At 39.4% G+C, this 18,170-nt stretch overlaps 1 protein-coding gene across 2 annotated transcripts in view; it reads right to left on the reverse strand.

Moving 5' to 3' along the window:
* Positions 1–242: 242 nt before the first annotated feature.
* The window catches only part of Dync2h1 (dynein cytoplasmic 2 heavy chain 1), a 202,259-nt gene continuing 184,331 nt past the window's right edge, over positions 243–18,170 (reverse strand). For both annotated transcript variants that reach the window (XM_021652837.2, XM_021652836.2), the window contains 5 exons: positions 16,127–16,216; positions 14,887–14,996; positions 13,134–13,215; positions 9,465–9,581; positions 243–831 (listed from right to left, as the gene is read on the reverse strand). In XM_021652837.2, the coding sequence (XP_021508512.1) occupies positions 673–831; positions 9,465–9,581; positions 13,134–13,215; positions 14,887–14,996; positions 16,127–16,216 (558 nt within the window). In that variant the 3' untranslated portion in view covers positions 243–672. The remainder of the gene's footprint in view (positions 832–9,464; positions 9,582–13,133; positions 13,216–14,886; positions 14,997–16,126; positions 16,217–18,170) is intronic.

Here is an 18,170-nt window from a genome sequence, read left to right on the forward strand (position 1 = left end):
GCTGGACGTAACTGAAGCATCTGAAGTGTTAGTCAGCTGCAGTACCACTGGATCCTTTGATTTCAGGGAGTCTTGCAGAGCTGAAATACAAGCTCCAACACACATGTAAAAAAGGTGAATCTAAATTCTATAACCAGAATTTATGCTTTCATTGTCTATGTTACCTACATTCTTGTGTGAATTCCTTTTTACCTTTAAAATATTATGTATTATATTATGAATGTACACAATGAAATGACACGTTTAATTGTTAAGATACTTCATTCATTCTACCTTTGTACATTGTTCAATGCTTAAAAGCAGAGCAGTACACATATTTCAAAGCATAGAAGACTAAAATAACTTTATATGCAATTATATAAAACAATAACTAAAATATCATTTTCTTAAACATAGAACTTTAAATCTTAAATATCTGAACCACTGAAAAAGTAAACCTCTTCATAAAAATATTTAATACCACCAATACCCCACTTTAATATGAAATTCTGTAAGGGTCACAGTGCTGGTATTACACATTTATTAAAATACAACCACAAGGAGATCATCAACAAGGGAAACGGACTGCAGCCAGCATTCTGAAGTAGCATTTCAAATACAGACTGACGACCTGCTCTGGGTAAAGCTCTGCAGGAACCGTCACACTGCCAGCCCCTCCTATGCTGCCTCGATTTACTGGTTTTTAAGAAACAGCGCTGCCCCACACTGGATCCACTGGTCCTGGTTGCCCCCGCAGGGAACATCAATGTTGGTCACCACACGATCCCTTTCAGCGCTTGTATACACAGGCAAAGAGATGCATTCGTCAGGGGAGTACGGGCCATATGTACCCTGTTCAAAAGAAAAGGATGCTCTAAAAACATAGCAACAAATGCAAATCTTCCAATTGTTATGCTTCATTAGATATTAGACATTTCAAGTAAAGATTACTATAATAAGCTCCTAAATCCCACATGCCCAATCATGGCTCCTTTAAAAACTTTCCTAAGGACTGAGAAGATGGCTCACTGGCAAGCATGAGGACCTGAGTTCAAGTCCCTAATAGCCACATAGGAGAAAGACACGCAGTACAGGCAGCTATAGGCCCAGTGCTCCTAGGCAGACGAGAGGCTGAGAGAGGAGAATCCCAGGAAGCTCACTGGGCACCTAGCCTTGCGTGACAGTGGTACTCAACAAGAGTGACCCACCTCAGAGGTGAGAACAATGCCTGAGGTTATCTTCTGAATTCTACAACATGCCCAACTCCATTTGCGTTCTTCGTCTCCTCTCTCTCATTCCCTCTCTCACTCAGTCACAGACATAGTCACACACACAAACACACACACAGACACAGACACACACACTCTAAAACCCCTTTAGCCCCCAATTCTGGAATATTTTGAAAATTAAATGTATAATTTTTACCTATAAATTTCAATAAAACATAAAAAACATTTCTAAGTAGCAATATGTCCAAGAAGAACTTGCTCCTTATTACTACAGTAAAGTTCAATTTGGAAGAGATGGATTGGATAAAGAGATGTACTGTCTCTCCTGAGTTAGGACAAAGCATTTCCTCAGTACTTTCCCAGGGCCACCAGTTAGTGCTGTTGCTCTTCTATTAGCTGGTGCACTTCGGTATTTTTGTTGTGGTTCAGTACAATTATCTCGCTGGTGCTCACGTTGTCCATCTTTACCCAGTCGGTGTTCAAGTTGGCTGCTGAGTTTTGGTGCACCTGCTATTGTAGCTTCACTGTGTCTCTAGTGTGTCAGTGTGGTGTGAGCTCACATGCAATTTCCATAGAAGTAAATCAATGATTTCTGTGCGATCCTGGTTTGATTCCAGGAATGGCTGGTCACTCTCAGTCTAGAGTTTTCCAGTGATTGAATCTCAGAAATATGCATCTTTTACAAAAAGAGATTTTCAAACAAACTTGTAAAAGTGCTTCCAGTTCAAATCTAACACTAGTGTTTGGACTCAACCTGTGATCTCATACAACCAGTGAGTTATTAGTGCTTTAGAGTTGGAATGGAATTTAAGCATCAAGACAGAATATTCTAGAAGATTATAGGAATGGATTAGAAGCATATAAAGAGTTTACCCATGGTAACGATGGTTCATGCACATAAGCACAGTTATCTTTAAAAATAGATATAATCACTTATGGAAATGCATGGTTTAAGGATGTGGATAGTTGCCAAAGGCCATGCCACCCTTGCATACGTCATAGAAAGATGCAGCCTTGTTCATGTGCACACCTTATTCTCTGGACTGCTATTTCTACCAATTTGTAATCATCTAGAAAACTCATCCTTTAAGCACCTACTCCAGTAGGTGATGCTATGGCAGAGACAAATAAAACAGCTTTCTTTCATGAACATATTTTTAGATCCTATTTTTAACTGTTAAGTGGGCATTATATGAACTATTTTTTTTTATCTTTTCCAGCATGATTAGGTCTTTGATGTAAGTCACTTCATTCCTGAATTTTAACCTACTGCATACAACAAAGCCTGCACTTTATGTGAGTCATTTCCTAAGCAAATGCAGGCCACCTGCCTGAGTCTTCCTAGTCATCTCCAATTTGTATGACTGTTGTCAGTTGCTCAGCCTTCCACATAACAGCGAGTGCTTTGTGTACTCATGGTGTGCCTGTGTCATAAAGGCTGTGTTCATATACAGAAAAACAGTCTTTCAGCACAGCTTACTATTCAGTTTAGGAAACACATACACATCAAACATCTAGAACATACTTTTAAGCAAAAAGTATTAAAATTAAGTCTTCTGGGATGTCATCCTAACAAGGTTCATAAAAGAATAAATTTAAGTTGGAATCCTTGAAAAACATAAGGAGGATTTGAGGCTCCTGTCAATGCTTCCCCTCTCTTCTCCAGTTCTGCTTAAATGGTAAAGTGTTAGGACTCAGAACTCAGAGCATCAGTCATTTTGTGCATCTTTTCTTCTGCTGCTACCTCTACAGTCTTTACAAAGAGCAGACAGACATTACACAGCCGATGGACTGAGGTGATGTGAGGCTGACCACTGGGTAAGGGCAGTTTTTTCTTGAGCCCCTGAGGTTTGTGGAAACCTAAGTCAAGCAGTACATGGAAAGGCTTCCCGTGCTGCTGCTGCTGTCAGGACACTGTGGGAAAGGAACATCAATGCTGTGCATGCGTGCACAGCTCACACAGCTTTCTCCCCAGGCAGTCCAAAGCAAAGTACCACTGTAGCTTCTGACATTTTACTCAGCATTTCTCAGGCCCCTGACTTTGGTGAATGCTGAATGGACTTGCTCTAAGAGCCTAATCATAAATGATCCAAGCTGAAGCAGAGCTGGTGATCTGGCCAACATCAATGACTGTGGTTCCTTTGATGTGCTGAATATTCAGTTCCTTCAGTTCCCTCTTTAATACATCTATTTTACTAGGCCAAAGTGTCAGGCTAGCTAGGCTAAGGTGTCTGCATACAACTAAAAAGTTACTAAATCTAATGTAACAAATGTACTGTTCAACTAACATAAATGAGATGCATGAAGACTGCAAATAGTTCATGATAGTACACGGAAAGTATTATGCAAATAAATGTCAATAATTAAAACCTATATATATTGTGACTACATTACAGTGACCATAAACAGAAACTAGTAAAGTCTGAAATGTGATGCTAATTTGGCCCAGCTTCTTTTCATGCATATTGTCTTACGTGATCAGCACACTGCAAGGTTTTCCTACTTCTCTAGAGTGTCTGTTAGTGCAATGTAACTTCAGTGCTTTAGGAAAAGTGTGTTAAAAGCGTATGAGTCCTAGCAACAGTGAGCCATATGCTAATGGCAGGACATCTCCAAAAGGACACTGGGATTTCTACTACTTTTTCCCTTCTCTCATTCTTTTGCTACTGTGGTAGATGTTGGGACTTGGGATTTTTTAGAAGCCTACCTGACAGCTTTTGAGCATAGAAATAAAGTAACTTCACATTTGAAAGGGATGTCTGGCCATTGCTGGTGGCAGGGATTAAAGAGCAGAGGCAGGGAGACTGGTCAAGAGGATGGTTCAAAAGCTATTAGCATGTGTTAATCTGTATTTTCCTAGTCTTCTATTTCACAGGAACAACTGTAGGCTTCGCCTTCGTCCTCTGCATATTTTCATTCTATTATGTGCACATTTTATAACGCTTCAGCAGCTGTATAATAGTGTGTGCATGGTTTTTCTTCTTTCTACAAAACTGAAGCAAATTTACTGTCTTAAAAGAACTGGTCTATTGTCTTACAGTGCTGGTGGTCAGTGTCTGACACAGGTGCTGGCAGGCCCTGCTCCTTCTGGAGATTCCCAGGGAGGATGTCTGCCTTACTCCTCCTTGAAAAGACCTCTCTTTTCAAGCTTTCTTCTCTGCCCTCTCAACTTCTGCAGCCTTCTTCAGGACTCTCTGGTCTCCCCCTATCTTTTTTGTTTTTGTTTTTAAACAGACCCTCATGAGGGTGCTAGGCCTACCTACATAAGCCAGTTTGTAACTCCCATGTTTGACTTAACCAATCTGCAGAGTGCCATGTCTAAGATAAGGAGACAGTCACAGGTGAATTCTGGAGACTGGGATGTGAGTACCTCTGAAAGGAATATTTAATAACAAACCAAAGAAGAAAAACATAAAACAAAAAAAAAATCATACCACCTCAAGAAAAAAAATAAAACCCAACAAAATTACTACGTTGGTTCTTTTAACTTCATTATAAAGAAGTTGAATTTAAACTTGCCAAATATTAATAATTTTAATAATTTTAATGTAATTATATTATATCATATAGATTAAATTTTAATAATTTCTATTCAATGTGTTTATAATAAAGTATTTATGAAATCAAACCAAATATTTTTATCAGTGTGTGCATGGTCCAGCTAACTTATCTAGCCTGTTTCCTGATTGTTTATGAATCACAACAGCAGACAATACTGGCTTTCTTATGTTAGAAAGGGTGTTAGAAAACTGCAGCTTTAAAGTATATGTCTAAGAGGCATAATTCAGTATAAATCTAGGGAAAGAACTTGGCACTGAGTGCTTAGGAACCCTGTTCTGGTGGGGTGTGGTGTTGTCTGCCTTTAATCCCAGTAGAAGGTGATGGATCTCTGTGAGTTTGAAGCCAGATTGATCTACAGAGCAAGTTCCAGGACAGCCAGGGCTGTTATACAGAGAAACTGCTGTCTCAAAACAAACAAACAAAAACAAAGAAAAAGCAACACTGCTCCGTGGGAAGCTCTTGCAGGTTTTAAAGGGATAGTGGTAGAGACCCTCACTTGTGTTTTCTTAACCTCTGGGCCATCTCTCTCCAGCCCTTGGGTCTCCCTTGTGTTTTCAACAATGTGACCAGGATTAATTTACAGTCTTGGAGAACAAGGTAGAACAGAACAGAAACTAAATATTTGTTAGTTTAAACTGATGTATATAAGACAAAGAGCTCAGCAATACCTTATGATACATATTTTGAATATCTATGCAAGTAATATAAAATAATGACTACTTTGTGAATGGCTCTTGAACGTTTTATAGCTGTATTGTTCAACAGTCAAATGTGGTATCTTCTGAGAGGTCTAGGTCCTTGCTAGAGTTCAGGCTGTTTTGACTGCTAAATTACTTCTCTTGATAAGCCCTAGGGGGCACTGTTTCCTAGAGTTATACAAGGACGAACAGTGCCAGAGGGGCCATCATCTGAGACTGGTCCTTACCATAAGTATGTGCCCATGTGTATTCTACGGAATATGAGTCCTGAAGGAATGTGGGGTTCAGGAAAAGTTTGTGTGGCAATTTGTCAGACTTTTTGGATCTCCTGCTGAGTGAGGTTGAAGGTGGTCTTGTGTCAATTGCTTTCTGCCTTATTTTTGACATAATCTCTCATTAAGCCTGAAGCTCACTTACTGGGCTCTATCATCTGACCCCAGTGGCTGCCCTGTGTCTGCTTCCTCAGTGCTGTGCCTGTGTTTTTGTTTTGTTTTGTTTTTTTTTTAATGTGGAGCTGGGATCCAAACATAGGTCCTCATGTTTGTATAGAAAGCACTTTACTTACTGAGAAACCTTCCAGTCCCTCTTAGAACTTTTAATGCAAAAGTTTTCCAGAGGAGAGAGACTACTATGTTGATTAAGCGTGTTTACTGAACAACTTTCCCACAGGGAACTAATGCGGGAAGAACTAATGTGTCTGAAAGTGTGTTGGGGAATACTCTGGGGAATGCCAAGTGCTCCTTTAGGCAATCCCTTCGCATCTGGACTTGAGCATAAGCACTGGCTGAACTGGAGCAAGTCTATGAATCTGCATTCTGCGTGGATGCTGACAGCCATCACAGAATTTGAACACGTTTTATTACCTTAGTCCATACAGTTAATGATGAAGACAGGAAGTACCATATCAGCATTTTACTCTCCCTTATCCTTCACAACTCTAAGTCCAGTTGTTCTAATTCACTAGGCAGTGTCGGCGCCCCTGCCCCTGACTGGCCACACACTCAGATGTAGTGCTGCAGGGAAGTGTGGAGGCCTCTCCTCCATCCCTCACAACTATGAAAGAGAGAACAGCTGAAAATCAGAGGTGTTGCAGTGACTGGAATAGAAGGCACAGTTCTGCGAGAGTCAAATCTTTGGGGTGCTTGATTATTGCTGTGGGATTTGTGAAAAACAAACAACCTCTTCTGTCTGGTTTAAAATGTTTGTCTCCAAAATTCTGAGCTTGTTTAAATAGTTCTGAACGTTCTGCAGCAAAGCAGCTGTGGATGGACATAGCGCCCACTGGCTTCCATAGGGTGTAGAAATGGCCACAGCAAATGTAAAAAGCACCTTCTTGAACAAAATTAAATGTACATGAAACAGAAGTTGGCAAGCATCCTAGACCATCTCATTCTTCTGCACCATGACTAGGCAAGCCCCATCTCTCTAAGGTCACCTGGCTTTTCCCTCTTGCTCATAAATTGGAGAGCTGAAGCTGCTGTCTCTGTAACCCTGGTGGTCAGCATTTCTGGGATGTCTAAATGTAGCCAGTACTCAATGACTGAAAGCATCAGCATCTCCAAATCTATGTGGAATAAGGAATTATTGTTAAATTTGACTAACCATGTATGAGGCATAACTTAATTCAAATACTCAGGAGTGTGTCACAGCCTCCTAATGGCTCCACAGTATCACCATATGGTAATATGTGAGACACTGTTCTGGGAAGTGCATAAGCATGGAATGCTATGGTCTCCACACTGTCCATGTTATCATCACCCTCCAGCAATAAACTGGAAACTGGAGTTCAAATCCAGCCTGGTCTACAAAGTGAGTTCAGTAAAGCCAACACTACAGAGAAACCATGCCCCTCCCCAAACAAAAACAAACAAAACCAAAATCCAAAACAAAAACAAAAAATAGGGAAACTGGTTCAGCAAGGTTACTGTGTCTAAATTATAGTTTTGGGAGCTGGAATTGAATTGTACTGGTCTCTAAAATTTTGTGTTCAGAAACTCCTAGTGAAATGTGTGATATTCTTCATAGATCAGAATGGACATCTATGTGAAGACAGGAAGAAAGTGGGCAAGCTCCAGGAAGTCCTTCTATCACATGTCATTGAAAATATAGAAGCTGAAGGGAAAGGCCTGCACTATTTAAGAAATCATTATTACTTCTGGCTCTCTGTGGGACAGATGGCATGTCCATCTGACTTTTCCTTGCATGTGCAATTTTTCCAAATAATTCTGGCTTTTAATTTCAATCCTGACTTTTAAAGTATAAAAATCCAATGGGATAAGGACAATACATGAAGCAGGATATTCGAAGAGTGTCACTTCCTACTGCATGCTCTGCACAGCCTGGTTTTGTCCCTGCCACGTGGCATTTTGGACCGGCAGTGCTGAGGTCAGGTGATCGTCCTTCCCTTCTTCCTAGCCGTTACTCTCCATGCTCTGGAGATTCCCAGGGAGGATGTCTGCCTTACTCCTCCTTGAAAAGACCTCTCTTTTCAAGCTTTCTTCTCTGCCCTCTCAACTTCTGCAGCCTTCTTCAGGACTCTCTGGTCTCCCCCTATCTTTTTACATAGTAGACAAGAGTGGCTATTATACACACTCCTGAGAACAAAACACTAGTCTCAACCCTTAAGAGTTGATGGAATGTGCTGTTCCATCAGTGAACTATCATGGTCATTACATGGATTTCAACTTTACTTGCCAGAGCTGGAGCGCATCAGACTCAGACAACTTGATACAGTACAGTTAAAACCCTTGGCAAATTCCATCCTAAGCCAGTGGGTACAACTCTGAGCTTCATTACACCCTAAGACCAAAAACCATATCACCCATAATTATTACCTTTCTAATACAAATTTCTGAAAAAAGACAACTATTCTCTTGATCTCATTTCTTTACCTGAATGAATCTGCATGGATGAAAGGAGCCTCACAGGAATGTTGTTCTTTTGGCTCTCTGAATAGTGACTGCTAGTTACTGCAATAGCTCTAAATTTTATGTTCAAACACCCAGATGCTTTTAATCTTTGTCAAAAGAAGTATAACTGGAAACTTCAATGTAACATTTCCTAATGAGAAAATGTATTTTTCCTGCAGTGAACAAGAGTTTGCTGCTCATCAGAGGGAAGATTATAGTCTGTTTATGCATCCATTTTCAGGTTTAAGCTTCAGGGTTATGTTACATTCCTCATCTAAAACCGCATCCTATTTTAAAGATACATGTATGCCTAAAGAATAGAACTGTCAGTCACTGAAACTGATGTCATGGTGGGAGGCCAGGCTTCTGACACACATTACCACCTGACCTGGTTATATGAGTTACTTCCATATTGCTGAGATAAAACACCACGGTCCAGGCAATTTATAGAAGGAAGGCTTAATTGGTTCATGATTCCAGAATAAGAGTCCCTGATGGCAGAATGGAGGGATGGAGGCTGGGCTGGGAAGCTAAGAACTTCTGTTTTTAACTGTACAGGAGCAGGGAGTATAAGCTGAGAATGGCAGTTGGCTTTTCAACCTCAAAGCCCATCCCCAGGGACAACTTCCTCCAGCAAGGCCACGCCTCTTGAGCCTCTTCAAGCACCACCAGGAACCAGCAACCAGCACCCTCATTCCAGCCACCACCCCTGGCTACTTTCAGTGCCCCTTATGATAGAAGGGCTGACCCTGTGGCTCAGGTTACTTGAAGCCATGTAAATTATCTGCCCTGCAGCTGGGCTCGGAGGCTCACAGTGCACTATTACCTCTTCTTAGGCTCAAGAATTCTCTAATTACACACATTGGTTTTTATTTGTTTGTTTTTTAATTTAGAAAATGGTTCCCCCCCAAAAAAATGGCTCAAAAATCTTTACCTCTTCAAATATAAAATATTTTGACTAAAAAATTTTGCTACAGTGCAGGTAAAATGGAAAAGCAATTCAAAACCACACAAGCTATGATACCTTTTGGAAAGTAAAATCCAATGAGTGGACCAATGAGCTCAGAAGCTGTCTCTCTGGTGCTTACCTGTGGAGTCCAGCCCATATAGCAAGGGAGAACTGAGGACACGCTGGGAGAGTCGTGCTGGTTTTCTGAAAGCCGATTACCATCAAAACTGCACCCTTCCAGCAACAAACCACTGATCTGCAGCACAAAGGAAGAGACTCTTACATGTATACTAGATTCTCAAGTGCCAGCCATACACCAGTGGAGTTTAAGCTAAAGGGCTCATTGTTCCTAGTTCTGTGAAACAGATTAGGGACTTTTACTTGGAGAAAACACAAAATCAGAACCACTGTTCACTGTGAGCTTTCTTTAGACAGAGTTCTTACTTTTTAGCTAATATTCTAGAAAAAATGCACAAATGTCATAGACTATATAACCATAGGTACTTTGGCATTGCTAATTTACAATATTGCAATATAAGGTTAATAGCAATATAAAGACAAGAGCCAATTTAACTCTTTTCTAGGAAGTGAGGGAGAGAAGCCAAATGAATGAACATGTGGTTCCTACGTGTCTTCTAACAATGTTTATTTACCTGCTGTGTGGAGCTGAGACAGTAAAGAGTCTTATGGAGTCTAAGGTAGCTTTAGTGTAAACTGAAGACATCTAAAATAAAAGCATGGCTCTTGGAGTGATGTTAGCTACAGGTTTCTTTGTGGCCATTTTATTCATTTCTCCAGTGTTAGATGCTAGCCAGTGGCAAATGTGGAGCAAGCAGTAGCTTACGTTTACAGCTCTTCAGCAGTCACCATGACAGTCTTGTCTGCTTTCTCATGGTGAATGCATGACACCAAGCACACTCTTACACAGTAGCTTCAGGCTTTAACATGTTACCCGTAGCTTCTGACTTGAGAGGACGGAGCTTCAGAGTCTTTTACAATAGTGCAGATGTGACACATTCAGCAGAAAGCGCATACTGAGTTTGGTCTTTTTGCTGGCTAGCAGTATGTGGTTGGCAGCAGTGAGCAGCGGCTTACAGACAGCCAACTGATTAAAGGGAGAGCCACTGACTGCTATGTTCAGCCTGTGTGGTATAAGGCTGTATGTTTCGGTGCTGAGGCCCTCACGTCTTCCATAGCTTCTGCATACTGGCTACTTGCACATCATTCTTGGAAAATGTTTATTTAAGTGGTTTGCCCATTTTACTAATGAGCTATAGCTCAGTTTCCTCCTCTAAAATGTGGTAGGAATATCTACCTGAGATGACTTCTGTCCCAAGGAGCAGCATGTAACAACAAAGTCCGGCTTTGTACTAGCTGCAACTGGAGTTCTAGCATAAACCCAAACATTGCTCAATAAATGAAGGACTGACATGGGTAATATACAGTTCTCCAGAAAAATGGCCCAACGCCTCGTCACACAAGTACTGGGACAGTACTGAGCCAGCCTACTTAGAATATAGAATCCAATGAAATATCAAAGCAGAATTTCTACAAACCAAGGAAAAGAATAAGGAAGAAACAGAATCAAATCTGGATTGTTTTTTTGCCTAACAAGTGGCCAAACAAATGTCCTTCCAAGGGAATGATGACAGACCCTTGGGTGTCGACCTGACATGGAAATAAAATGTGTGAAACTGTCTGATACACAGTTTGTAAAATTGGCTCTGTATTAGCCAATTTTACTCATTTGGGCATATATAAATTATATAAGCAACCCAAGGAAGTGAGACAGATCAGAAGCTTAAGCAGAAATTACTTGTTCTGAACAGAGGACTTCATAACACTCTTTAGATAACAGAATCCATACTGTTATCTCACACATGTACAAAGAAAACACAGGACACTCAAACACTGAATTGAGCCCATTAGGTAGCCCACAGTGACAGTTACATGTTTACTTACACGATAATTTTACTGTTTATGCGATTTGCAACTACAGAATTTATTTATTTAGTTTCCAACCTGAACACAAAAGGTTATGTGCTATACATACTATTGTACATACTGAGTACTGGGTTTAGGTATTGTATTCTGTTCTTTTGTTATTTTGCTAATAGTCTCAAATCATTTTTTTCCTATATCAGCAAATCAGAATTTGTTTTTAGCGTCTTTGTCTTAAATGAAAGTTCTTCAAATCAAAATTCAATAACAATAAATGGTTTTCACACAGACTATATAAACAAGAAAGAATATGAATAAAGGTACTTGTGTAATTACAAAAGAATACACATATTTCTTTCTTTAAAAGCAAATTCATGTAGCTATGTGTATAATTGTCTTGTCATCTCTATAACTTCACAATTACATCTATATAACAATAGCACAAAGCTCTATTGGAAAAGAAAGTAATGCTTGGGCTGGGGCTGTATTCAGTGCTAAAGCACTTCTTATTGTGTAGAAGGTCCACAGCACCAAGCAAACAAGCAAAAATAAATAAACGAATGAAGAAAGGAAGGAAAAAAATGGGAGGGGAAGAAGGGAGAGAGGGAAGTGATACCGCATGATAGCCTAAATTCATTAAGGAAAAAATGAGAGAATTAGAATGGTAAATCAAAAGTTTATTTAATAAATCTGTGTGAATATCCACAGGCTTTTCTATGTAGAAGAATAAATATATTGATGATTTTATAACATGTACATATACTTCTGTGTATACATTGCACAGAGGGGCAGAGACAGGCTGTGTAGGACATTTCTGTATCAATAGAATTAAGTTTGTATTACTCTGAAATAGATATATGTAGTACGTTGTAAAGTTTAAGGACACAAAAAGTCAATAAAAACTACAGTTTTAAGTGAAAGGTAGCTTTCCAATTTTTTTTTGTCACTGCAATCCTCTATGTGTATATGTTTTGTCACAGCAATCCTCTATGCGTATATGTTTTGTCACAGCAATCCTCTATGCATATATGTTTTGTCACAGCAATCCTCTATGTGTATATGTTTTGTCACAGCAATCCTCTATGCATATATGTTTTGTCACAGCAATCCTCTATGTGTATATGTTTTGTCACAGCAATCCTCTATGCATATATGTTTAGGGCGAAGTTTGTGGGTGACGACGTTTTGTACGATTTTTCTCTGCAGGGACGGGTCTGTTTTGGATTTAGTATGTTATTTTACTATACTCCATCAGTTTTTCATACAGCAATAGCCTAGTGTCTCAGTTGTCACAGCTTAAGAACAATGATCCTAAAGCTGCTCCCATTATGAGTTGATTTCATCTCCAACGTTGGAACTTAGGCTCAGCTTGTTGCTTGCTTTGACCTGTTATTGGTAATAGGACTTTCAAAGGTGAACTTTAAGCAAGATTTTCTCTTGGAATGCTGCACTGACACCGTGTGGTGAAGAAAGTCCCGTCTTGAGGGGCCGGAGATGCCACACAGAGGACTGGAGTGGTTTCGGGCACAGCCCACAGCAGCTGCGCACGGTGAGTGCGGCCAGTGCTGATCTGTGACTAGAGCTGGCCCTGCTGGAGCCACTCTCCAGCCCTCTCATTGTGTGTGGTCACGATTCAAAGTACATTTTAAAATAATGCATTCTAGATTTTCCTCTTTCAAAGTTTAGCAAGTAGAATTAAAGCTTTATATTAGATCACATACATCTTACTGTAAGGTTTTTCATGTTAAATCTTACATAATTTGACTGTAATCTATGAGTTGATCTTACATTATAAGAACAGGAGCCTATGAGTTAGAAATGTACATTTCAGTTACACATTTTAAAATTCAGCACCACAAATCAGTACCTTAATCTGAAACTTTGCTTCTTGAAGTCGGCCTTTCCAGGATGCGACAAATTTAAGGCTATCCACAGAGCAGCCCATCGCTCTGTGAGAGTAAACAACAGTGTCAGGAGAGATAACCTTGGGTACACACATACAAGTCTAGCAACAGAGCATCTGCTTGGCAGGTACGCGGCCCAGAGGGCATTCTCTAGACCCAAACCCAAAACACGTAAAACAATGCCCTTAGGAAACACAGTAACTATATATTTATTTTCAATGACTTATTTTAAACCCAAATGTTTATAATACACAAGCAAGAGCTACCAAATTAAGTAAATAAATGCCTAAGGTTTTAACATTATTTGCTTAAATGTCAATCTTCCTTTGAGATTTCAAGTTTCTTAGGTAGAGGGCTTTTGACAGTTTAAATTCTACAACTTGATCATAGCCTTCAAATTTTAGCACATAAAAGATATTAAGTAAGTTTTTATTGAATGAACAAAATATCTTGAGTAAAGATAAACATCAGTCCCAGAACTGAACTACTTCTTCTTAAGAACATTCTAGAAATTCTCCTTATGTTCTGCCTTGTTACAAACAGGACCTATATACATGCAGTAAGCTGGCACTGGCACAAAGACCAGCTTGACCTTAACCACCAGCTCTGTTCACATGAAACTTATCCAAAGCAGCCTCCTAAACGATTCTGTGAAATTGTGTTTTCAGGTAGTCTGAGGTGTTGGCTCTAGGCTGGCTGTATTCGCCTTTACTATGTTGAGGTTTGCGCCTTGTATCCCTGATCTCTCCAAGGCTTTAAACTCGAATGGGTGTTGAATTTCGTCAAATGCTTTTTGGCATCTGAGGAGATGATTATGTGTTTTTTTTCTTTCAGTTTGTTTATGTGGTGGATTACATTGGTGTGTTTTCTTATGTTGAAGCACCCCTGCATGCCTGGGATGAAGCCTACTTGGTCGTGTGGATGGTATCTTTAATGTGTTCTTGGATTTGGTTCACGAGTATTTTATTGAGTATTTTTGTGTCAATGTTCATAAATGACATTTGTCTGAAGTTATCTTTATTTCTTTATTGAGGTGACTGTGGCCTCATAAAATGAGTTTGGTAATGTTCCTTCTGTTTCTATTTTGTGGAATATTTGAATAATATTGGTGTTAGCTCTTCTTTAAAGGTCTGGTAGAATTCTGCGCTGAAACCATCTGGCCCTGGTCTTTTTTGGATAGGAGACTTTTTATGACAACTTTTATTTCCTTAGAGGATATAGGACTATTTATCTTATTTACATAATCTTGATTCAGCTTTGGTAAATAGAATCTATCAAGAAAATTATCCTGGCTGGCTCTCTGATCACCTCCCCCATGAAAGGTATAGTCTTGTCAGGCCACAAACAAAGATGATGCAGCCAGCCCTGATAAGACTTACTAGGCTAAGTTCAGATAGAAGGGGAGGAGGACCTACCCTATCAGTGGGCTAGGGAAGGGGCACAGAGGATTGGAGGAATGGGAGGAGATGAGGGAGGGGGCTACAGCTAGGATACAAAGTGAATAAACTGTAATAAATAATAAATAAATTTTTAAAAAATGAGCAAACTTAGGAAGTATTTTTTTTTTCCAATTTTAATAAAGCTATGACATTGAAAGTAAAAATTGACTGTTCCTAAAGGTGAACTGTTAGGGGAAACAAATCAAGGCAATGTGACTAGAGATGAAGAAACAAAACATAAATACCCCAGGGAAAATAAAGTATTCATTCTGACTACCTTGCAGTTTCCTGGCGAAGAGCATTAAGGAATGTGTCTGGATGGAAGAGCTCTGACAGGTCAAGTGTATCAGCGAGAAGAGCTTGCTTTTCTGCTTTTTCTACCCAATTCTAGAGGAAGAAGGGAAAGGAAATACAAAGATGTCCAGTTACGTATGAGGCATCTTCATCCAGAGAGTTATGTACTCATTTTCCAATTGCTTTGAAATCCAATGTACTCATTTTCCAATTGCTTTGAAGGAAGGTAGAAGTGTAAGGAACCCAAAATAAAGTAGAGTTAAAACAATAGCACCTGCTTGCTTGTTCTTCTGTTGCTGTTTTGCTGGACTGCTAGATATCCTAATGACTGAGATTGGTATTGCCCAAAGACTCCAGCGACCCTAACCAGCCAGAAGTAGCCAAAGTTAACTTTGCCCCCTCTTCACACTAATCTTTCTCTCCTACCTAGTGTGTTGGTTAGAAGGTATTAGGGTGGATAAGAGTCAGAAGGGAGGTAGTGGCATTAGGAACCCCAGGTAAAATAGCTTAAAAAATACACTCGTCTACAGCGAGGAGAAGTCACCCTTGAGAAGCTGAGGCTGAAGGACTTGAGGTAATCCTGGACCACACAACAAGACTATGTAACAACAAACAAACAAACAAACAAACAAACAAAAAGGGTATTTGTAAAGCTGGTTCAAACTGCAGCAAGCATGGAAAAGCATACACAGAGTCCCATATGCACCACTAATTTGTCCCATGTGAGCAAGTAAATAGGGCGCCATCTTTGCCTGTTATCGCTTAATCTGTTCATTTTCCCTACAGATAACTACCTAGCTTGATGTGGGGAAAAAGTGTTTCCCCATAGGGGATACTCCTTACAGCTCTCAGGTCACAGTTCTGACACAGCTTCAGTTGCTACCTTAGTCACTATGCACAATCCAACTGCACAAGTGTAGATTTTTCTCCACAGTATCAATGATTAAAAAAAAAAAAAAAAAAAAAAACATGAACAGACAGCAGACATTTTGAAGACTGTGATATGAACATTTCAAATAACACAGAAATGAATTCATGTTTATGTAAAGTCCATGAACAGACAACAGACCTTTTGAAGAGTATGATATGAACATTTCAAGTAACACAGAAACTGATTTATGCTCTGTAAAGTCCTGTCGTTGTTGCTACTGAAGATATTTCAATAGGTAAGGCCATGCACCACGGTCAGAGCACGCAATCGGCGACTGCTAACCCACTCTCACCTGAATTGCAAGGGTGCGGGCTACAAGGCTTCGCAGGTACTGGAGGGGATCCTCGGGGCCTTCCCACCTATTCTGCCACGTAAGAGGACACTGCAGTGTAGAGGAGAAAAGGTCAGCTCATGTGGGAAGCATCGTATACAGACTATCAACATCAGTGTGAAGGAGAGAATATCTGAGGTTAAGATGGGATTCGTTAGATGTAAAACCTCTTAAAGGAATGAACACATCTACTGGCCAACCACGTTTTCTTGAAGCGATATTTGGTGCAATATGAAATCAAGTAAATGTTTAAGATTAATTTTAAAGTTGTTAAAGATAAAAGGGTCTTGGTCCTCACAGAATTTTTTCCAGCTACGCATAAAGTAGCACCGTGAGTTTACCCACAGTGGTGCTCCAGGCAGACTGTGCAAGGAGAAGTTGTTAATGGAACTGTGTCACCTAACTTAAGAACCAGTAAATAAAATAACTCAGAACAGCTCTTTTGTAAGAACTATCTTTCTAGTAGCTAAACCACTGTTAGTTTCCACTAATATGCACAACTGTACTTATTCAGTAAGTACATATGTAATATAACACAGTTCTGTGAGGGCTTTCTAGATTTTCAATATATTTAATAAATAGCAGCAAATTCTGTATTATTTTAAGTGTGATGAAAGTATAATAATGTGATGCCCTAGTCATGTAAGTAAGAAAATACTATAGGCTAGCCTGTATCAATCACCAGTAATATACAGAAAACTAGAAACATGTAATGTCCAAATTTAAGAGTAGAAAGAGAACTTAGAAAACATCAAATACTTTAGAATAATCTATGCATTCGTAGAAATAAGTACCAGAATAATGACTAAAACAGATGTTGGTTTGAAAATATAAGTTTAAATAAACACCCTGAAAATATAAGTCAAAGAATGAGAAAAACAAACCAAGTCTAAAACAAGGAGAAATGAAATAACAAACATCATAGTTGAAATAAATAAACTAGAATAAAAAAGTATTAATCAACAAACAAACATCCGATATTTTGAAAAGCAAACTGACAAATGTCTCAATAGCTTAACCAACAAACAAAAGACAAAAAGTCAGGGGTGATAAAGGAGACCTCTGATATCACAAAAATGAAAAAATCATTAAAGATTGTTAATGTGTACAAGTATGTGCAAACCATCAAAATATCTTAGAAAAACAAAAAAAAAATGTTTCCATTCTTGGGACTTTCAAATATGGAGCTATTAAGATGTTCGAGTGGGTGAAGGTACTGGGTAAACCTGAGGATTTGGGTCCCACATACAGGAAGCAAAGAATGTACTTCTGTGGGTGACCACTGACCTCCATACACATAGAAGAATCAACTGTGCACTGTATGGATGCAACACCTGTCAATTAAAAAGCCTATGGCTCTATGGCTGAGGGAGGAAATAGGTTGAACATCTGGCAGGCAAAGGGATTCTGGGATAGAGCCAAGTGTGAGAGATTCCAGAAGCAAAATGTGAAGAGGATGGGCGTTTGGTACCTGAGCTCAGGTCACTGGCCACGTGGCAGAATGTAGATTAGAAAAAAGGGATTATTTTAAATTATGAGATAGTCAGAGAAGAGCCTACTTATATGGCCTAGTTATTTGTATAATATTTAATGAGTTTCATGAGTTGTTATTTTGGGAGCTAAGAGCAGGAGGAAAAATGACCTACAACACATACACACATGTGATCACACATGCATAAATAAATGTAATAAAACCTCCCAAAATTAAATGACAGAAAGCATTAACAAGACTGAATTAGAAGCAGTACTAACAATAATAATGAGACAGTAGTGATGATGATGATAATGATTGATTATAAAGGAAAGGCCTAGTAAATGAGAAGTCAGCTGCACAGATGAGCTATGTGAAACCTCTAAGAGGGAACTAATGCTGTGGGTACACAGCTTAGTAGGACAGTGCTTGCTAGCATGGAAAAAGACTCTGTGTTCAATCTTAAGCCCCCAAAACAAAACAAACAAACAAAAAATCTGATGGGGTTCTTGCTATGTATTTGCAATCCCAGCA

This window comes from Meriones unguiculatus, chromosome 1 (assembly GCF_030254825.1).
Source record: "Meriones unguiculatus strain TT.TT164.6M chromosome 1, Bangor_MerUng_6.1, whole genome shotgun sequence".
In the NCBI taxonomy this organism is placed as follows: domain Eukaryota; kingdom Metazoa; phylum Chordata; class Mammalia; order Rodentia; family Muridae; genus Meriones; species Meriones unguiculatus.